The 23,286-nt window shown below is 44.6% G+C and overlaps 1 protein-coding gene across 2 annotated transcripts; it reads right to left on the reverse strand.

Moving 5' to 3' along the window:
• Window positions 1–1,167: 1,167 nt before the first annotated feature.
• rspo4 (R-spondin 4) lies at window positions 1,168–23,010 on the reverse strand. Of its 2 annotated transcripts, XM_061786141.1 has the most exons (7): window positions 22,805–23,010; window positions 17,454–17,642; window positions 12,658–12,795; window positions 12,266–12,469; window positions 3,896–4,962; window positions 3,631–3,808; window positions 1,191–2,747 (listed from the first exon to the last, which is right to left on the reverse strand). In XM_061786141.1, the coding sequence occupies exons 1-5, from the start codon at window positions 22,875–22,877 to the stop codon at window positions 4,865–4,867; spliced, it is 702 nt and encodes a 233-aa protein (XP_061642125.1). In that variant the 5' UTR covers window positions 22,878–23,010; the 3' UTR covers window positions 1,191–2,747; window positions 3,631–3,808; window positions 3,896–4,864. The 2 variants fall into 2 exon arrangements, with proteins under 2 accessions (XP_061642126.1, XP_061642125.1); XM_061786142.1 differs by lacking the exon at window positions 12,658–12,795 and having other exon boundaries at window positions 1,168–2,747.
• Between the last annotated feature and the right edge of the window lie 276 nt (window positions 23,011–23,286).

Raw genomic sequence — 23,286 nt, forward strand, 5'->3', positions numbered from 1 at the left:
GCTTTCCTTTCACATCTGATTTGATTTTTGTAGTCGTCGTTGTTGTTGTTGTTGTTTTTTTTGCATTAATTCCCGTGTGGACCACCAAACCCAACTCCTGTGTCAAGAAGAAGAAGAAATTCTCTTTGTCATCTTTTGTTGTGCAATAAAAGTTTAGCTGACAATTTGCGCCGCGGCCTCGTCTTCCTCCCAAATGACGTCCCCAAAAAGAAAGACTTCACACACAATGTCCGAGTTTGTTACAAAAACAAAACATTTTTGTGGTCTAATGTCGCCTTTTTGTGAGCAAATCACCAATTCTAACATCGTAAAATTGCATTCCAATGGCAAAGTAGCCTGTTTGATCTCAAATCTATCATCTTTGCTGGACGGGACTTTTGTATTAATCACTTTTGGATTATTGTCTGCATAAATAAAATGAAATAAATGAATATTAGATTGTTGAAATTGAGATCAGTAATGACAGAAGTTGTACATTTGTTGTATTTCTGCCGTTGACGCTCCGACCGTCCGTATGGTAGTTTGTGTGTCGTATGCCCCCTCTGGTTATGTGTGGCTACTGCACTCGGAGGTATCGCCTCCTTTCAAGGGTCAAGGGTCAAGGGTCACAAGTAAGATGGCCGCCTCAAGTCAAGTGTGTGCGCATTTTGAAGCGTGAGAGATTTGTACTTTTAATTTTTGCCGTCATCTGTTCTGTAATCCACTTCAATGGCGACCTCGACGGACCAACGGTGAGCGGATGCAAATTGCAATTGGAGCTTGACCAAAGCTTCTTCAGGACAACTTGTCAGCTTCCACGTTTTCCTTGACACGTTTTAGCAGCAAAACATCCAAATCGCTTTTATTGCCACTGTCAGGGAAAGGTACATTGACGAGCAGGAATTTTTCTCGCTCCATTGGTGCAACATTAAACAGAGAGTGGACTAATAAAAGTAGATTCACATCTAACTACACGAGGGAGAAGCAAAGTGAACCGTGTCCAAGAAGCATCAGGTGAAGTTAGCATGAGTGAGCAAATTGCCTTTGAAAATAGAATGTTCAACTATGAGGGGCCGTTAGGGACTACTCCAACACTCATACGCTCGAGTCTTGCTCTCATTAACTACTCAAATGCTCTCATTAACACTACTCAAACACTTATACGCACGAGTCTTGCTCTCATTACTCAAATGCTCTCATTAACACTACTCAAACGCTCTCATGCGAACGAGTCTTGCTCTCATGAACACTACTCCAACACTCATACGCTCGAGTCTTGCTCTCATTAACTACTCAAATGCTCTCATTAACACTACTCAAATGCTCTCATATAGACGATTCTTGCTCTCATTAACACTACTCAAATGCTCTCATTAACACTACTCAAACACTCTTAGACGCACGAGTCTTGCTCTCATTACTCAAATGCTCTCATACACACGATTCTTGCTCTCATTAACACTACTCAAATGCTCTCATTAACACTACTCAAACGCTCTCATATGCACGAGTCTTGCTCTCAACACTACTCAAATGCTCTCATTAACACTACTCAAACACTCATACGCACGAGTCGTGCTCTCATTAACTACTCAAATGCTCTCTAAGTCTACTCAAACACTCTCATACGCACAAGTCTTGCTCTCAACTACTCAAATGCTTTCACGCAAGCACGTCAATCACGTTCTCGCACGCATCACTGGCATTCACGAGTTCATGTCAATCATGCTCACACGTGAATAGTGTGAATCTTTTATTAGGTAGTTCAATTCAAAAAGTGAAATTATGAACTGCACACACTCAGAGTGAAGTATTTCATATTTAAAATATGTATTATTTTAATGATTGTAGCACATAGCAAATAAAACAATTCCACACATTGCGAAACTAAAATATAATGTCAAATGAAATAGTGAATTAATTCAAGAAATAAAGTGATTTTTAATGTAGAAATTAGGCTGGTATTTGCCCTGTGAAAAGTACTTCAGTGTTTAATCACTGTATAAGCACTGAAGAAAAACCTTTCAACTATATTCAAATTTATTGAGATGTACCTATATTAAAAAAAAAAATAAAATCATGAAATATTTGACTCTGGCATCAGCCTGAAAAGAGCTCTACCATAGAGTCACTTCTTTGACATTATTCATCACACCCGCGTAAAAGGATGGAAAATTGGCTCCCCTTTCACAATTTGGAATATTGATTCGTCTTCTTAGTTCTAGATTATTGAAACGATCGCGCGTCACTCTTCCCCCTCTGGTCTGTATGTTTGGATTGCTGGGGTCTAGAGTTCCAGAAGTGCGGTTTAGACTTTCAGGAATGTAGTCTGGAGTATTTCAGATGTGCTGTGTTAATTCAGAGTCTGGGAATGATACATTTTGTTGTGTAACACTAAAAGGGGGAGATGGTTGTTCTAAACGTCTCAACGCTGTTTGTAGAGGGTTAATAAAAATCTACAAAGTCTTCCACGTCTGATTGCCATGAAGGGATCCAAATCATCATCATCATTCACCAGATCTTGTAATTCAGGAGGTATGCTTTCAGGATGAAGACTATTATTGTCTAGCTCCATATCCTTCTCATAGTTTTCCATTATGAACAACAACAACAACAACAAAAACAAAAGATGTGAAAGAAATGCTATACGCTGCGAATAATATGTCGAATGTAGAACAAGCTAACATCCATGCATACGGATACTAAGCTTTCATGCAGTGGAGGTTCCACGACATTGATTCCTTCAGACAGTGTTGGTTGAGGCATTTCTGAAAAGCGAAACAGTTTTTGATTAGATAGATAAAACAGTGATATAATAGGTTATGAAATTGCTCGAGTGCAGTAGTAACACAAAGAAAACATGACCGTGTTTTAGGAAGTCAACATATATATTTCAAGCGTGGGCATGACCCTCTCATGACGTTGCTATTGGTTTAGCTCAGCGGCATTTCTTCGTGTCAATTCTCCCGCTCCGCTGGCAACGGTGTCCTCAGTCTCCGACGGGCTCTTCCGATGAAGGCGTCAACAAAAATTGACGAGAGAAAAAAATAAATAAAAATCAATTGCTGGGGTCATTCTGTCACCTGAAGAGAGGAGGGTCAGCACCCAGTTGCAATTTAAAAAAGAGAGTGCAATTCACCCGACTGACCACCAGATGGTAACATTGTATCATGAAAAGAGCGTGGGGTCTTGCGTCCTGTGATTTAAAAAGCAATTCGCCCGATAGACCAACCGCTGATCGCAATGTAATGTCATCAAAAACAACAGAACCACTTGCGTTAGGTCCATCTGACCACGAGTTAGAACCGATGTATCAAAGCACAGTACATGTTTCCCTCCAAGAGCCTTTGCACCCACAAAACTTCATCTAAAAGCCTCGAAAAGCACTCGCACGCCGTGACGCTCTTTTCACCCTCACGTGACACTCAACACATACAATAACATCCAGTCATCAACGGTTATCATTTGAGGCTTTTATATATGGAGCCCAAAAAGTTGTTTTCCACCACTTCCGTCTTTAACACACTCATGGATGGAAGTGACGTAACCGATAAAGCTTTGTGGGTAATGTAGTTAATTATTCTTCAACCCACGGAAAACATTCAATCCAAACTTTTTTTTCTTTTTGTCCAAAAATATGGTTGATCTTACCTATGGAACAAATCCTCATCCGGTTCTTGTTTCTCGTCTTTATTTTCTTGTTGTTCTTGGTTGGAATCTTCACATATCGTCGAAATCTCTTCTGCTTCCACTTGTGAAGTAGAACCGACAATTTGAGGATCGGGTTGATTTCTCTTTTGTTTCCTCGGTTGGTTAGCATCGAGTGAAGCTGTAATTAAAAAAAAAAAAAAGTAAGAAAAACTTTGTTTTCCCCACGCGTATTAGTTTGGTTATTCTTCGATATAAAAATACTCACCGGGGTCAATTGGACGAATTCAAGGTTTCAAACAAGGATCGTTTGTAAACCTTTTTTGTTGCCCACGTGACGCCCCAGGATTTCCTTTGTTCCTACAGGTGTCCCCGAACACGATGTCATGCGACAAAAACGCCAGGAAACGTGATCTGACTTTGTTTTTGTTTCGACCGGGTGGGCCGAGAGGTGACGTCATCGCATTGGCAATCCATCAATATTCCTACTCTCTGTTATCGGTATTGGTATTGTTTTTGTGTTTTTCTTCAATAAACTATTGTGGCGGCACAGTGGACGAGCGGTTAGCACATCTGCCTCACAGTTGTGAGGTTGCGGCTTCAAATCCGGCCTGGCATGTGTGGCTTTTCTCCAGGTACTCCAGTTACCTCCCACATCCCAAAAACATGCGTGCGAGGTGCGAAACTGAAAGCACTGCGTTGATATTTTCACGCTAGTATCGATCCGATAGCGATCCTGACTCGGTGTCGATATTCTCGATATTTGGATCGATGCGCCTGCCACTAATGTAGTTGGCACTGCCCGTCAGGGAATTGCCTGTGAATACAAACTCTGAATTCCTGGGTAACAGCACTATTGCATTGAAGTATAGAAAGGCAACAAAATCGGCCATGATTTTTACCGATTTGAAAAGGGCGTATATCGGCTGATGAAATCGTCCGGCCGAGGAATCCACTTTTGTGACCAAGTTTACTCGAGTGCAAAAGGTTTCAGCCATTTATTAGGAGTAAGATGTTGATTAGGTACAAAAGGCATTTTATAATAATATTAAATATGGCGGAACCTCCTCCTTAAGATCCACTTCTGCTTTGCAGACACACACACACACGAGACTTTGTGCTCAAGTTCATAAATGCTTTTTTTGTGTCTGTGCTAAATTGTGGAATGTTGGTCCTTGTTTGCACCCGCTTGTAGCGGCGGATGTGTGCGCTTGTGCTGTTGTTGCGGTCGGGCGCCTCAGAAGATGCCGACCGCGTTGCCGTCCTTGCCGGTGGCGAGCATCCACAGCGGTTTCTGCGGCCCCTCGCGGCCGCGCGCCCTCGGTCTTCTGCCGTCTGGAGAGGATAAAATGAAAATTGTTGTTAGGAAATACAACCGTCAATCAAACACACTCGTCCCTCGCTGTATTCAGTGCGCCGCAGATTTTTGGGGGATTATGGGCTACATTGCGAATTTTGCAGTGATTCTTTTGATTGATTCAGGGTCTGTCACTGCGGACTCGTTTAGCACTAAACGCCAGCCGGGAGGAAACGCTGCGTTACACACAGAGAACCTCCAAAGTTTGAGCTCATTTCCCACTTGATAAGGGAATCGAAAATGCAATTGAATATAGTCTACCACCACGAGTTCAAACGAAATGTAAACCATAACAGGTGCTTTGGATAGAGGGAGGATGAACAAAATACAGCAAATAGGAGCACGTTCGAGCGTGGCTCGTTGTCGATAAACTACACGTCGACGGCCAACTGTTTCGCGATGCCGTCACGCTCTGGGTCTTCTAGATAAGTACTTCTTTGGATCTGTTGTCGCTATGAATTGTCAAGTGTACTGTATTTTGTTTCATTCTTTCCACTTTTGCTTGGACAGACAAAAACCGCAATCACGCATGCCACCGGCATGAATCGTCACTCCGATCCGGCCGCTTTCCTGCTCTGCTTGTTTCCACACACACTAAACGCACAAGTTGCTCAAAACTCTTCTTGCGCACTACAAACAACCACCACACACCGTGTCAGCCCCTTGTCACTGTTTGTTTTTTATGTTCAGTGTTTTTTCGTTACCCTGGCTTTGCTGTACTTAAACATAGGATCTCTTATCGCCCTCTCTAAATAACATCGATCAACACTATACCAAAATAGCTCCCGAAAACTGTGCCAAAAAACCACCAAAGAATGCATAGTACCAAATGTAACGATTATATATCACACTTAACTTTTGTGGCATTTGATCGCAGGCAAAGAGAATTAAGATTACGGGTGATACCAGTACCAACTTCAAACAGAGCTCCTCCTATTCCAAGAAAGGCGAGAAAAATGCCTCATTGACTCATTTCACTCGCGTTCTCTCGGCCTTTTGTAACTGTACACAAAGAGGAGTTTCAATACTAGTCCATAAAAAGCTACTTTTTCCCCCCCCCCAAAAAAAATAGTACAGTAGCAGATCCAGAAGGATCCAGATATATAATTATACAGGCTACCATATTTAACAAGCTTTACACAATCGTCGATGTATACGCTCCAAATAAAGATGATCCAGCCCTTTTTTCACACTTGTTCAACTTGTCAGTCAATTCCACAATTATTACGGGAGGTGATTTTAACCTTATGCTAAATCCCCTCATAGATGGCTCAAATCTCCAAAATAGCAATCCGCCCCAATGGCCCAATATAAGAGCGGCATAGGGACGACTTTGGTCTTGTTGACACACGGAGCCTGAAAAACAAAAAACGTACAAAAAGAGAATGCACATTTTTCTCGTGGGTTCCCAAAAATCTATTCTTTCTCAAGAATAGATTTTTTTCCTTCAAACGATTCGGCAGCTCAAAGAATGACCCCCAAAATACGTCCGATCATCATCAGCGACCATGCACCGATTTCTCTCAATCGAAAAGTTGAATCAAGTGCGGGACCCCCACCAACATGGCGCCGACTATTAATAATATTCATGATATTGGGAAAATGAAATCCAAAGTGAAAGATAATGTTTGATTTGAACCCGTTCAGGAAGCAAGACGTCTGTCCGGAATAAAGCTTTTGTCATTGAGGAAGAGAATCTCGTAACAAGTAGTAACGAGCCGAAAATTCGATGACGCGCCTTCTTGCTGTTTCGTGGAAATCGCTTGTGCGGTTTTGCTGTCATCCTGCTAAGCAACGAAGATCAAAAGAGGATGTCTCGCACATGGGCTTTGATGAGGTAACAAGTTGCCACCACTTAAAGCGGTAGTGTTCCCCCCCCCGCCGCAAGTCTGTACAAATTTGCTATGATTGCCTTAACGGAGGACATATGAGGTCTGGCTGACGCCAAGCGCTATGAAAGGAAATCTTCTCCAAAAGATCCTTCGACGATAAAGTTTCACACTGACTGGAAACATTCGACAAGCATTACTTGGACTTCAGCAGAACTGAAAGAAGCTTTCAGGCGCGTTTATGTGCGGACAGTGGAGCAGAACGCTACAACCGGATGCGCAGGCCAGGGAGGGAAACGTCGAAAGGAACAAGGAAGGAAAGGAGGAAAAGAAAAGGACAAAAGGCAGCAAGAAAAGGAAAGGGGAACGGTCCAAGGAACTAGGAAAATGAGGGAAAAAAAAAAAAGGAAATGAAGGGAAAAGGAAAAGGAAAAGCAAAAGGACGCGAGGCAAAGATATTCTTCGAAGAGAAGTGTCAGCCGAGAAGTTGGCGTGACGCATCTGTCGGATTGGCGAGATGCGATTGTGGTGAAGATGAAATTTGCTTGCCAAACATTTCGGGAGCTCCCAAGGAAGTCTTAAGAGTCCACCCCCAAAAAACACAAAAAAAAGGAGACAGCAACAAAATGTGAGGACGCCAAGAAGAGCAAAAGAAGTTACATTTACAACTCCGATTACAACAATACGAACAACACCTTCATTGAGTAGGAAAAGTCAACACAAGATCGCAAGAGAACAACTTTCCTCCCACGTGCGCCACATTAACGTCCCCGCTCGCAATCGACGCCGGCGGACATCCCGTCTGGTAGCGCTCGCCGTGACGACCGCCGCCACTGATGATGACGACGAGCGAGGAGCGCGTCGCTGCGGGGGAGCCGGCCCGAAAATTCCCTCCGGGCCGAAATTTTGCGCACGGAGATTTTTGGATTTCTTTTTTCCTCTGCTGCGGAGATGCGCCTGCCCGTCACACGTCACGTCAACATTTTGGCCTTTGGAGCAAACGTCTCGCATTTTCCTGCGTGGCAACACGAGCGCACTTGAGGGCAGCTCGAGCTTGGAAGCGGTACGAGCGTGTTACGGTGGCGGTAAACCGGATTCAACTCGCTCCGCGATCAGCGGCAGATGGCGAAGCATTCTGGAAAAGCTGAAGTTGACTCTCAATCCAAACAGAAAACAACGTACGAGTTGTGTATTTCGCACGGCAAAACAACTTTGGCTTAGGAATGACCCTGCTAGCTTAATGCTAATGGAAAAGACCGTAGACGTGCGAATAGTTGATTATTCACAAATGGTGCAGTAACACATGTAGCCAGAATATACAGTGGATAGGGGCCGAGTCGGAAAATCTGCGGATAATTGATGGCCATTCTAATTGCATTGGGGGGAAAAAAAAAAAATTCAACCCAAACAATTCTTGCAAATATCATGCAAAGAAGCGTTTTGGGGCTTGGCTCCCAAATCTGAAAAAAAGATTGAAAAAAACAAAACAAAACGTGACGAGCCGAATGCGCGGGAGCCAAACCGCGAGACCGCGCGACTCCGCTGTATAACAATACTCACACGCATTTCTTCTTTATCCGAAAAAATACCCAACGATCATTCTTGCAGCTTCTCGAGAGTTGTGGCGACTCTTCGTTTGTCTGCATGATGACGTTATGCTGCTCCCCCTGGTGGCCAAACCGCACACACCAAAAGGAGTCGCAATGAATTCATCACAATGCCAGGACTGTTCAATTCCTTCCATTTCATTTCAATTATGCACAACGTGTTACTCTCGATTTGTCCCTTTTTTTTCTTTGTTCTTTTTTTGGTGTTCACATCGCTGCTGTTCTGGGAGACATGTTTGGTGATATTATAAACTGTTCTCTACCATTTTGTTATCGAAAACGTTTGAAAGTCTCTCGCGTGGAATCTGTCGGTCTGTCTGTCTGTCTGTTGCTGCCGTAAAGGATTGCGGGTAGTACTGAATAGCTCCTTTCTTTTGGGAATGGTCGGTCAGGCGTAACCTGTGCTAAAAGCGGGTTAAAGGTTGCACGGAGGCACCTTTCAGGAGCATTTTTAGCATTCCAAGAACCTTCCCTAATCTCACTCAGATGGGAAAGGAAAGAACAGTTAGTGAGCAAGAAGGAGAATCTGAAGAGGCCCATTGATTCCTTTTGACAGTCATTTCTAAAATCTTCCTTGATTCTTTTCTTCCTTTTCGAGCGACCTTCTTGCCCATTCTCCTTACGTTAGCGCTCAGTTCTATCTTCTGTCCTTATTCCTTCTAATACAAAAGCTTCTGTAAAGCAATTGTCCTCCCTCGCAGTGACGATGAATGAGCACCAAAAACACATCTACTCACTTGAAACAAAGACATTTTGCGTTCTTACTTTCATTAAGCATTTTCTCTTTCTATTTTCAATTATTCATTTTTATTTTTATTTTCTCAAGCAACAGACATCTTTATTTTCTTGGTGATGTAACAGAGACATACCATTCTACAAGTTAACATCTAGCGCTTCACTAGTAGCACACAGATGCCAACTTGTGCACCATTTGGGCTCTCTAGTAACGTACTTTGTCCTACTAGTCTTTCATGAATGTCAGCAGTCATACTAGTAAGGACAAGAGCGTACTAGTACTTGAGCTGGATATCAAGGACATCAAATAAACGCTGAAGCCGTTTGAGCGTTTATTTAACTCGTTCACCGCCATTGACGGCTATATCCGTCAAATATAGGGCTGGCACTTTTAAGCAATCGCCTTCAACTATCGCCTTTCCACTAAACCCCAAAAGAGCCGCACCGGTGTGCGATGGTGCTCTGTGGCGGTGATTACCAACCAGTGCGCCGTGAGAGCTCTTCTGGTGTGCCGCGGAAAAGGATCAACTTTCACTTAATTGGTCAGAATACTATTTATTTATTTTCACATCTTTATTGAATTTTGTAATACGTGTACATACATTCAACCGATATAGAAGATGATTTATTTAAAACAAATAGTCTTTTGTTCATCTAGCTATGCCAGCGACATATAGAGACAGACGTAACAAATAAATGCTCTTCCATTAGATGGCAGAAAGTGTATCATTGACTTATGTATCCACTTTTTGACATTTTTGTTTGGCGGTGTGCCATGAGATTTTTCGGGTAAAATAATAAAATATGTGACTTGGCTCAGTAAAGGTTGGGAATCACTGCTCTATGGAACCAGGCGAGCGTTTTAGAACCGCTGAAGCACCTTTAATTTTCAGACTGTCGTACCTGGATCTTAAGCTAGAGATCAATAATTACTCGCTTTCCATATGAGTGAGAATTTCCCCAGGCACATTCCAGCAAAGGGGAATGGTGAGGGTCAAATGAGGAGTTAAACGCACACAAAAAAATACAAAATATCCATTGTCTTAAAACAAGTGACAGATTCAAATCTGTAAATCTCAAATCTTTTGCAGCGCACCGAAAAGCAAAATGTCCTTCAAATCCACGTGTTCCATCCACAGAAGAGGGCCCGCCCTCTTACAGCATGTGGCTGGGAACAATCCCTGCAATCATTGACTGGATGGGCCTTTGCCATCAATAATCTTAACAAACATGGTTCATAAGAGTTGAAAGCGTCGAGCAGTCATTTCCGGCCATCCTCACGCCCTTTGAGTTCGAGGTGACACGCAAAAGTCTGAGATTCCCGTTTCATAGCGAGTCACTGAATGTGGTTACCATTCTCGATGAAAACACGCAGTTGTGACAATCTAGCGTCGCACGTCCGTCCTAGTATACGGGATTCCAATTGGGAAGCGATTGGACAAAATCTCCGTCTTTGAAGGAAAATGCCCACGATGAGCCTTAAAACCAAAAATGGCAGACTTCCTGTGTCTTTCTGAGCAGGGCTTCTTCAGACGTTTTTGTGGATCTACTCAAGCATATGACGTGTACTAAATTGTATGTTGCTAAGTCAAACTGAATTCAGGGGCTGAATTTGACAAGAAACTAGTTTGTCGTGGAAGGACGCCTGGAAATGGCTTCAAATTGACAGATCTGCTGAGTATTTTCAGAAATGGCTTCTTGAGACTCTAGCTGCTTTACCCATGATAGACACATCTACCAAATTTCGTGTCGCTAGGTCAAACTGGCTTTGAGGGATAATGACTTCAGTTTTGTGTTTCATGGCAAGGCATCAAACTTGCAACCAAAATGGAAGACCTCCTGAGTATTTTTAGGCATTTGGCTTCTTGAAGCTTTTTTGTGGCTCTACCCATGATGGACACACATACCAAATTTCGCGTTGCTAGGTGAAACCAGTTTTGCAGCTGCATTTCCCCCCAAATCAGACATTTGATCTTTTAGGAAGCCCTTGAAATAGCCCGAATGACCGCAAAATGGCGTCAAATTGACAGTCTTCTCAGGCACCATGGCTTCTTGAGACTTTTTTATGGTTCACCAACTTATGGCATTGTCTACGAAATTTCGTGTTGCTAAGTTGAACCGACTTTTTGAGCAGAATTTTCCAAAGATTCCAGGAGGGCATCCCACTGCGTTGTGTTCAACACGGTCAATACCGGACAGACGTGCTCTGGATTTATGGCTGAGATTTTCCAGTGGGCCCCAAGTGGACTCATTACATCCTAAAGGTCTCCGTGAGTTGGATCCAGATGTTAGCGCTCACTCTTGGCACACGGCCTCCTTTGACAGGAGTGAAACCACTGCGTTGTTCATCTAAACTGCGTCTTTACGTCAGTGCAATTGGAAGCCGCTTCTGGTCGCTTTTGACAGAAGGGAAACGCGGCAGTCAGCAGCACCGGTCAATACGTGGGATGTTTGCAAAATGCTTCTCTCTGTGATGTGCAAGCGCTCACAGCAGACAATGAGGCGCTCGAAAGCGGCCACGCCGGCCCGAAGCCGCGGCCCACGCGCCGGCTATCCAGTCGGACTTCAATAAATAAAGCATTCCCCCCCTCCCTGCGATTGGCTGGCGACCAGTTCAGGGCGTACCCCGCCTCTCGCCCGAAGATAGCCGGGATAGCCTCCAGCACGCCCGTGACCCGCGTGAGGATAAAGTGGTACAGAAAATGGATGGAAGGATGGATTCGCCCCTCCTTGCTCTCCAGTCCTTCTCTGTTTAGGTAGGCGGGATGTAGCCACAACGAGCTAGCTAGCTAACTGCACGTCGCCATTGCACCGCTTAACTGCTGATAAGAACGAAGGCGCTCAAGTATTTCGAGAGAAGGGGAGGAGCGAATCCTGCACGCTGGCAAAGTGCGTCAATGGACGGCGTATTAGCCATGCAAAAAAACAAAAAAACAGTATGCAATTCAGTACTACATAGTTCAGCAAATCTTAAGAAACACATCTCTGAATTCACTTTACAAGGTCTTTAAGTTTTGAAAGAAATCTGGAATATAATTCGATATGAACTGAGATGAAGTGAAGCGTAGTCCCCTTCACCCTCCCTCCTCTCGCTTGGGAAACCTTCTGACCTTTAGGGCACCTCCTCTTCATCCTGCACCTCCTGGTCTCGCTCTGCGACGGGCAGCCGGTCCGATCGGGGCCGGGCGCCTCTTTGGGGGCGGCGCTCCCCCGCGTCCGGGTCTGTCGTCCCCACCTGAAGCCGCAGGGGGCGCCGTCTCGGAGGCAGACGCTCCACACGCTCCACCCTGACGGCGGAGTCGAGACGCACTCGTCTGATGTGAACGGAAAGAGAAAAAGGCAGCGAGGACAGTCAGCCGTGCCGTCTGCGAAAGCGGGACGCGAGTCGTACGATGCGGGGGCTCCCCTTGCCCACACGCCGGGCCGTTCCAGAGACATTATCTACGGGAGGCCCGGCCGAGCGTGTTTTCGATCAACGGTGCCCCGCGCGGGCGTTGCTCACCGAGACATTCGCCGTTGTGTGCGAAGGTTCGTGTGGGACAGACGCTCAGGCAGCGGCCGTTGTAGAGCGGCAAGCCCGACTTGCACTGCGTGCAAAAGTCCCGACTGAAGCAGTGCTCGCAGTTGACAGAGCGACACTCTGGAGACACGAAGGACGACAAGTCACAGTGTCGGGTTAATATGCGGCGTCGCCCCACTACCTCGCAAATTTCAATTTCGCAGTTTGAGTCACCTTTCCACGCTGGAACAAATGGAACATTCCATTTATCCATTCCAGCCTGTGGGGGGGTTTGGGTGACCCGTTTTTGTAATAAGAGAAAAAAACCACTCACAAATATACTTGACTTTCACATAACTTAATGTTCTTCACGCTTTGCTACTCTTTCCGAACTTTGAGCAGCATCTCCATTTTTTTTTTGAGTGCCCTTGGTTTGCGTTCGAGCCTTTTTCCCCGCCTCCTGCTTCAGTATACAATAATCCTTCGTTTATCGCAGACGACCCCCGCAACAGAAGGGATCCACAAAGTAGCGCCCAAGTATGTATTGGACAAGCCCAATTCCAATGAAGTTGGGACGTTGTGTTAAACATCAATAAAAACAGAATACAATCATTTGCAAATAAATGTTCCACCTATATTTCATTGAATACACGACAAAGACGAGATATTTCATGTTCAAACTGATCGACTTGATTGTTTTTAGCAAATCATCATCAACTCAATCGTTTTATGGCGGGCCTGTTCTGTTGAGTGACGTGGAAGTGAGCGAATGAGGAAGAACAGACGGTCAGCTGTTTACTGGCTTTAGCGTTAGCCGCTTTGTGTGAAAAATGACGGCGTCACTTGTAGCTATTGGCAGGTGGACAAGAATGTGCTTGTTTACTGCATTTTATAACCGTTTGTTCAATAAAGCGATTCAAGCGTTCTCCCTCTATCCAAACCACCTGTTATGGATCACAATTTATCCCGACTAGCGGCGGGAAGCTATTTTCAATTAGCTGATGATGTTTATTTTACCAGAGACGTGCAGTTGCGTAATGTAAGCCTGTTGCGCTTTGCAATCGGCACATTGCACTTTAGCTTCTTTTATCCAGTGTGAAATGATCCCAAATGTTGGACATTCGTCCTCTTTTATGAACGTATTGCTCTGCAGTACCAGACCATGTGGATAAAGAAAATCCCACAATATAGTGAATAATCTGTGATGTAAATACAAAAAAAAAAAATCCAATCTCGATGCAATGAACCTGCAAAATGTGACCCGCTATATACATATAAACATATCATAGAAATAGTACGCTCGTGTTTTTCTATGATTTCAAGCTTGAATTCCGTGGACATCATTCACTTCTTCTTGACAGCTCTCACATCTGAAAAGCCGTGCTTAGGACAAAGACATTTGGCAAAAGACCTGCACAAAAAAACAACAACAACAACAACAACTGAAAATGCCATCACAAAACACAGATGCTTGTGCAGTACTGCAAGTCACCACGTGAACTGATGGTGGCTGATGACGTGAAATTCGCTGTCACCATCTAGTGGCGGAGCGTTGTCAATCCAAAAAATCGGCCTGTAACTTGAAAAACTGGTAAGTTAGAAGCAAATCAAAATTTAGGCTTGCATGTCTTCAGTGCAATATCTCGTTTTGCCAGGCAGCACTGAGCTCAACTGGAAGAGATGCAGACGAATTAAGAGCAAGAAGAAGAGGCAGAGAAGGTCCCCAACTAGAAACTCTGTTGTTCCCACAGAGCAGAGAGAATATGTGGCTGAGAGTATTATTGTATGCGTGAGGAGAAGCGCTCCCGGAGATGGATGGGTGGATCAATGCAAATTTTGGTTAGCTCGTCTCTGGCGTTTCACAGGATAAAAAAATGAGCTTTAAGATTTTTATGTGGTTTGGTTGAACATGTGGGTGTTGAAATACACATTTGTGCATTCTCATTTGTATCACTTTTATAGGAAGCTTTAACTGGGAGCAAGTCTAATCAAAAAAAAAAAAAAAAAAAAAAAGCTTAAAACAAGAACGCCTTTGCCTCTAATTTGGAGAACTGCGCAGGCCACCTTTCCTTTTTTCTTTGTCTCTTCAAAGTGATGTTATACGTGAGTTTCCCACGTCTTGGCAGCGAAGGAGTAAGAACCGCCGTTACGGAGCTCTAAAATAATGGCTTCATGTAACTTTAAGTGCATTTAAAGGGTGTAATAGATAAAAAATGATAAGTATGGGCTGACTATACGCTTAAAAATATTCTCCCCCCCCCCCCCCCCACGCACTGTTTAAGAGCGTTCCCATGCAACGTTTGAAGAAAACTCTTGTTGACGGTATGCTTGGGAATGTGTCGTGACGCGGTCACGGTGACGCTCGGTGAGGCTTCGGAAGCTCTCTGAGGACCAGGATGCCACTCGGGGAAGCAGCTGCCCTTTCATTTGCGTCACTGTCGTGGCAAAACGCTGACATTTTCACATCCTTTTTACGCACGACATGTAATTACGTTGGCGTCCGGACATTTAGGCCCGGCCCCGTGTGTCCTTTGGCCTGTTGGAATCGATTTTGTTGATTTAGTTCAACGACAAACAATACCAAAAGGTTGAACGCCCCCAAAAGTCCCACAGTTTGAAGTTCCGCCCAAAAATCTTGCGGAAAATCTAAAACATGAATTTGAAACCTCGTTTGGCGCTTTCTTTGTCTTTTCTGTTTACAGACTCGCCACGCTTGTTGATTGCAGCAATGTCGGTAGAACGCCACAAAGTTAGCACGTCTGGCTCACAGTTCTGAGGACCGGGGTTCAATCCCCGGCCCCGCCCGTGTGGAGTTTGCATGTTCTCCCCGCGCCTGCGTGGCTTTTCTCCGGGCACTCCGCTTTCCTCCCACATCTCCAAAACATGCATGCGAGGTTGATTGAAGACTCTAAATTGCCCATAGGTGTGAACTTGAGTGCCAATGGTTGTTTGTTTATGTGTGCCCTGCGATTGGCTGGCAACCAGTGCAGGGTGTACCCCGCCTCTCGCCCGACGATAGTTGGCATAGGCTCCAGCACGCCCGCGACCCGAGTGAGGAGAAGCGGTACGGAAAATGCATGGATGAATTTGATTTGAGTTTTGTTCTAAATAAATTGCAATGGAATAACCCATTGTTTAATGACGTCAATAAAACCTAAATGTTTCAGTGTATGTGAAATTGTTTATTTTACTAATATTTCAGTTACAATAAATCACTATACCAATTTAATGAGATAAATGTTTGAAAAGGAATACAAAAAATGAATGAATACATTTTAATTAACCATCCATCTATCCATTTTCCATACCGCTTATTCTCACTACCAGCTATATGAAAATAGAATGTGTAATTAATGCGGAATGCAAAATGTCAAGTTAAAAGGCAAATGTCGCATATATATGTATATATATATATATATATATATATATATGTGTGTGTATATATATGTATATATGTGTGTGTATATATATATATATATATATATGTACGTGTATATGTATATATATTCATGTGTGTATATATATCCATCCATGCATTTTCCTCACTCGGGTCGCGGGCGTACTGGAGCCTACCCCAGCTATCATCAGGCAGCAGGCGGGGTACACCCTGAACTGGTTGCCAGCCAATCCCAGGGCACATACAAACAAACAACCGTTCGCACCTACGGGCAATTTAGAGTTGTCAGTTAACCTACCACACATGTTTTTGGGATGTGGTAGGAAAGCGGAGTGCCCGGAGAAAAGCCACGCAGGCGCGGGGAGAACATGCAAACTCTACACGGGCGGGGCCGGGATTCGAACCCCGGTCCTCAGAACTGTGAGGCAGACGTGCTAACCAGTCGGCCGCCGTGTATATATATGTGTGTATATATGTGTGTATATATATATATATATGTATGTGAATATGTATGTATGTGTATATTCGTGTATATATATATGTATGTATATGTATATATATATATATATATATATATATATATATATATATATATATATATATATATATACATATACATACATATATATATATATATATATATATGTGTGTATGAATATGTGTATATATATATGTATGTATATATGTATGTATATGTATGTATATATATATATATGTATATATATGTATATATATATATATATATATATATATATATATATATATATATGTGTGTGTATGTATATGTGTATGTATATATGTATGTATATATGTATGTATATGTATGTATATATATATATGTAAATATATATATATACACATGTGTATATATATGTGTATGTATATGTGTGTATATATGTATGTATATATATATACATATATGTATATATGTGTATATATATGTATATATATATATATATATATATATATATGCATTTATGTGTGTGTGTATATATGTGTGTATATATGTATGTATATGTCATAATTTATTAATATAGTTTAGAATTATAATCAATTCTTAAATAAAATATATTGTTAAAACAATGTACTGTAAATGTAGTTTGTTCATAAATTTTTTTCAATTTTCGGATGGACAATGAATCAATTAAATATTTATTTTGTATTAAGGAATAATACAAAAGTAAGAAATTTTAGGAGAAAAACCCCAGCTACATTAATGCAAGAAATATTACTGGAATGTAATTTTCCCTCCCCTCAGTTAACGGTCTATTTGTTTTTAAAAGATGCCAGGTCAGTCGTACAAACACGGTATGTTATGTAAGTCTACAATGTTATTACATTAGTTCACAATATCATAGTGATATAGTGTGACTGTTATTTGGAACGTATGCGGCGTACGTACTGAAGCATCGGTTGACCTCGCGCGCCCGCTGCCCGAAGAATCCTTTGGGGCACGCATGCACGCAGGTACCGTGCTGCGACATGCCGTCCCGGCGCAGGAACAGGAACAGGCGCTCGGCGCAGCGCACGCAGCCGTTGTCGCGGGAGCACTCCTCGCAGTTCCGACAACCTTCTGACCGATCTTGCTGAGCTGGGGGAGAGGAAAACAGCGCTAAAACATCTTTTTGCCCATTTGCATAAACACGAGATGTCAACATCTGTCTGTCATTCACGCACAGCTGGAAGCCATCTTAACATCTGCCCGTCCATTCGCATAGACACAATGAAAACATCTTTCCATAAAAAGGAAAATCAGACGCGACGCATCTAACATACGGCCTCGTTCCAAGACGCTCCGAGGTCTGCGTTAGTCGACTCCCGCTCGGCAAATTATGGTAACGCCGTCAGCCCCGGGAGATTTCCGGCCTGCCGTCGTCTGGGATAGACCCCCGCGTCCGACGACACCCGAACGGGACATTTGCGTGCGTGTGTCAGAAAATCTGCTTTGTGACAACAAAACCCGACTCTGCGGCCACACGTGATTTGCTGTCTGCCAATAAAAACGGCAATTCAGCGGTTCTTCCGGGACGCGACATCACACGGCCGACGCAGTCCCGATGCCGAATGAGGACCGGTCGGGAGAGCCCGGAGAAGCCCTTAACCTCCTAACGGCCCGTGAACTCATAAATTTGTCATTTTTCAAATGGAGGAGGCCCATACCGTCATAACGGGCCCATAACACATAATGAAAGTAATTTAACGTCATAACTTTTGGCTCATAACGTAATAACTTCCTACGTCAGTGGCTGATTATTACTTTATTGGCCTGGTTAAAAAAAAGACGCTTTACAATTTCACGCATTAATCATTCACTCCACAGTCACACCCTGCTGGGGGTAAGCTACTCGTGTCGCCACGCCTGCAGGGGGCAGTGTGACGGAGGCGTGGCTGCCATTCTGCACCAATGGTCCCTCCGACCGCCACCAAACATCCAACCGCATTCATTCATTCTAAAAAAACAGAGAACGCAATAATAAAGTCAAACCACTTTGTTTTTGGATATGCGCGAACTGTGAAAATGCGTTACTCTCGCGCTCCCTCAGTCCATGATCTGGACTCAACAAGGTTCAACAAAGTTCATCAGTTGGAACATGAAACCGGGCTCCGATGCCCGGGACACCTCACCGGGGAGGCATCCGAACCAGATGCCCCAGCCACCTATGTATAGACGGCACGTAATGGCAACAACTGTCTGTCAATTCACATACAGTAAGCCGCCCTACTGAGCGGCGGTTCCGCCCCCGCCCCGCCCCCCACAATAAGTGAAATCCGCGATAGAGAAATAGCCTATTTACATACACTCTTGGCATCTTTTAAAGCATTTACTGCACCTGCGGGACCGCAAAGCGTTAACCGCCATATAGCGGAAAGATTACGGCACATAAACGTGGTTTCCTGTCAAATAAACGCAAGTCCAAGTGGATCCCTGATAAGCGGGTTTGTACATTTGACTGTTGGGAGATTCCCAATGAGCGTTTTAGACCAACAGGTGCCAATGTGGTGGGAACACAGACAGTTCTGGAGACTTTCAAGTGCTTGACCCCAAAATTTGAATGTTGTGTTCAACAATAAATAGGATGCAAATATGGAACATTGATAGTGTAGAGAATATTCAATATGATCTGAGGTACAATACACTTGTATACGACGGTAAATTTGATGTTGCATGTCCAAATATGTGTTTCCAAATATGGTCAATTATCATATTTTTCCCACAAATCGATACTGTTGGTCTTTTCCACGTCATCTGTTATTTGTACGCATTATTCATTATTCAGAACTAATCTATGAACTCTGTTGAACGCTCGACTGACTGAGAAGTGATGTAAAACTCCGCCTCCTCCCTCAGTCCGCGGGAGCTGTGCAACATTGTCGCCTCAAGATTGAACGCAAATTTCTGCCTGGAACACCTCACCAGCCGCCTCATCTGGCTCCTCTCGATGCGGAGGAGCAGCGGCTCTACACTGAGATCCTCATCCTCATCAAGACCGGCATCTTCCCCCACAAAACAAACAAAAACAATGGATGATGTGAGAACCAGAGGTTGAAGAGGTTAATTTGTTGTTGGAAGTCTCCAGCGAACACGACAAAGTAGGTCGACAAGGTCAAAAAAAGTCAAATTGGTGTAGAAAACCTACAACATACGCATCGAGTCGGTATTTCCCAACCGTGATTGAGCCAAGGCACGTTTCGTCGTCGCAGCCGGGTGGATTTCTTTATTTTTTTAAATCACGTACCGTTGCACACCGACATCCACACCAGCCCAAAATCCTCTTCAAGCCATAATTTATTACGCCTTCATTGATTAAAATGCTAAGACACCCGCCATCATTTTAATACAATTCACAAATTGACAAATGCAAACGACTGTGGTTACATTATCTCCACAAAATCTTTTTCTAAGGTCTTGGAGCCATGATGCAATAAATAACATTTGGGTTGAATAAGCAGTGTAACCGACGGAATTTAATCTGCACGCGCTTCATGGCTGATTAGTGATACAGCGATCTATTTTTAACAAAACAAGCTTCTTCACATGTATCTAACCTAAATATTTTTGGTCGAAAAAATATCCGACTTTCAATCTTGAGCAATCTTTTTTCCATGCATCCATTTTCTACCGCTTATCCGAGGTCGGGTCGCGGGGGCAGTAGCTTGAGCAGGGACACCCAGACTTCCCTCTCCCCAGCCACTTCATCCAGATCTTCCGGGGGGGGGGGGGGGTCCCGAGGCGTTCCCAGGCCAGCCGAAGGATGTAGTCTCTCCAGCGTGTCCTGGGTCGTCCCCGGGGTCTCGTGCCCGGAACACCTCACCAGGGAGGCGTCCGGGAGGCATCCAAATCAGATGCCCCAGCCACCTCATCTGGCTCCTCTCGATGCGGACGAGCAGCGGCTCTATTCTGAGCCCCTCCCGGATGACCGAGCTTGTCACCCTATCTCTAAGAGAGAGCCCGGACACCCTGCGGAGGAAACTCATTTCGGCCGCTTGTATCCGGGATCTTGTTCTTTGGGTCACGACCCACAGCTCGTGACCATAGGTGAGGGGAGGAACGTAGATCCACCGGTAAATTGAGAGCTTGGCCTTTCGGCTTAGCTCCTTCTTTACCACAACGGACCGATACAAAGTCCGCATCACTGCAGACGCCGCACCGATCCGCCTGTCGCTCTCCCGTTCCATTCTTCCCTCACTTGTGAACAAGACCCCGAGATACTTGAACTCCTCCACTTGGAGCAGAATCTCATCCCCGACCCTTTTCCGACTGAGGACCATGGTCTCAGATTTGGAGGTGCTGATTCTCATCCCAGCCGCTGTGCTGCGAACCGCTCCAGTGAGAGTTGGAGGTCACGGCTTGATGAAGCCAACAGAACCACATCATCTGCAAAAAGCAGAGATGCAAAACTGAGGCCACCAAACCGGACCCCCTCTACGCCTCGGCTGCGCCTTGAAATTCTGTCCATAAAAGTTATGAACAGAATCGGTGACAAAGGGCAGCCTTGGCGGAGTCCAACCCTTACCGGAAACGAGTCCGACTTACTGCCGGATCGGAGCCAACTCACCACCAGGTGGTGATCAGTTCACAGCCGTGCCCCTCTCTTCACCCGAGTGTCCAAGACCTGCGGCCGCAAGTCCGATGACACGACCACTAAGTCGATCATCAAACTGCGACCTAGGGTGTCCTGGTGCCAAGTGCATGTGTGGACACCCTTATGCTTGAACATGGTGTTCGTGATGAGCACAGAAGTCCAATAACAGAACACCGCTCGGGTTCTGATCGGGGGGGCCGTTCCTCCAAATCACGCCCTTCCAGGTCTCACGGTCATTGCCCACGTGAGCATTGAAGTCCCCCAGCAGAATTATGGAGTCCCCAGCGAGAGCGCTCTCCAGCACCCCCTCCAAGGACTCCAAAAAGGGTGGGTACTCTGAACTGCTGTTTGGTGCATAGGCACAAACAAACTGTTGTTTGTGCCTATGCACCAAACAACCCGTCCCCCCCACCCGAAGGCGGAGGGAAGCTACCCTCTCGTCCACCGGGGTGAACCCCAACGTACAGGCGCCGAGCAATAAGTATACCCGCACCTGCTCGGCGACTCTCACCGTGGGCAACTCCAGAGTGGAAGAGAGTCCAACCCCTCTCGAGAGGACCGGTACCAGAGCCCAAGCCGTGCGTGGAGGCGAGTCCGACTATACAGCGATGGATAAATATATAATGTAATTAATAATGGAAATACAAATACATGTAAAATGTATAAATAGGAATGAACGTATAATGTAATCATGTAATTTATATCGGATACATGTTTTAGTTAAATGAATAATTTTGGGACCAATGAAGTGAAATTGGATCATTTTCCACAGGTGGTGAAGAATAACTGCATCTGAAGCATGTTTCATGTTGCTGAAGAGGACTGCGAAAATCCACTCGGAGACGTCAAATTGTTGTCAGGATCAAGCTAACGTATTCATCAAAGAAAGTTTTGGGACGACGACGGTGTTGAGTACTGACTACCGTGTGAAGCCTCCAAAGTACACGCATCGTGCTTCGGGCGACGATGACAGTCTACCAGAAGAAGCCCAAATTTTTGTCCCCAATGTCTACATTCAAGTTTGTTTGGGAAGACGACGGCAGTCCAACCTTTGGAATCAAATTGTTTGCTCCAACGATTATCAGGGAGTCGAATCGATTACGATCGGACTGACAAGCGGAACAGTCCGGTTGGGATCGATTCGGTCCCCTGAGAATGAAAGGACCTGGATGAAGGAGGATATTCACAGGCGTGTTTCCAAGTACGCACACGTCATAGTAGCACGATGAAATACAATTTGACAATGCACGCATCGAAGCACATTTAGGAGCACTAGACAATGCACCAGTTGAAATGAAATTGTTTCCTACTATTTGCACATTCAAGCATGAGACTGTCCAATCAAATTGTTTCTCATAATGTCCACGTAATAGTATGTTTAGGAGGGCAATGGCTGCTACCCGAGATCAAACAAAATTGCTGTTCAAAGTCCACATTTTGGAGGACTCGAAAATCCACCAGCAGAAGAAGTCCAATGTGGTCAGTATCAATCCTGCAATACATCAAAGCAGGTTTACACGACAATGTTCAAAGTCCACAATCCACTCATCAAAATACTTTTAGGAGAAAGACAAAAGCCTCGTAGAATTGTTGTTGCCTCCGACGTATACATCAAAGCAGGTTTTGGAGGACCAAAGTCTACACATCCAAATTGCGCCTGCGTACTCACCGTCCGGCCGGCCCTGGCTCCCGATGGTGTCGCAAAGCAAAGACATCGCAAGGGCGACGAGTGGCAAACGCATTTGGGCTCCTGGCAGGTGGCCGCCTTCAGAGCCGGGCTGCCGACATCTGCGGGAAAGTCCGTACCGAGGGACCGTGCGCTTCCACAATTACAAGAAGATCGAGAAGATGAAGGGATGGAGCAGGTCCAGAGAAGAGAAGAGAATAGGGGCTTATCTGTTCTTTGTCCAAGTTCACCTGAGGAGAAAGAGGGAGCTTGGAGGAGCTGGATGGAAGTTTCCTCCCTTCTGGAAACTCTCCGGGAAACGTCGCCACTTAACAGCTGACAGCTTTTGCCATAAACGAGCTGCTCTTATTCTCCAGTCATCTTTAACCCTTTCCAGGGCCGTAAGTGCTTCCATATTTGCAGCGTGATCTCTGGATGCCTCCTTCTCCCCTCCCTCCTCCCCTGCTGCTGGAGTTCTGCCCAAT

The sequence above is a fragment of the Phyllopteryx taeniolatus genome, chromosome 9 (genome assembly GCF_024500385.1).
Source record: "Phyllopteryx taeniolatus isolate TA_2022b chromosome 9, UOR_Ptae_1.2, whole genome shotgun sequence".
NCBI lineage: Eukaryota > Metazoa > Chordata > Actinopteri > Syngnathiformes > Syngnathidae > Phyllopteryx > Phyllopteryx taeniolatus.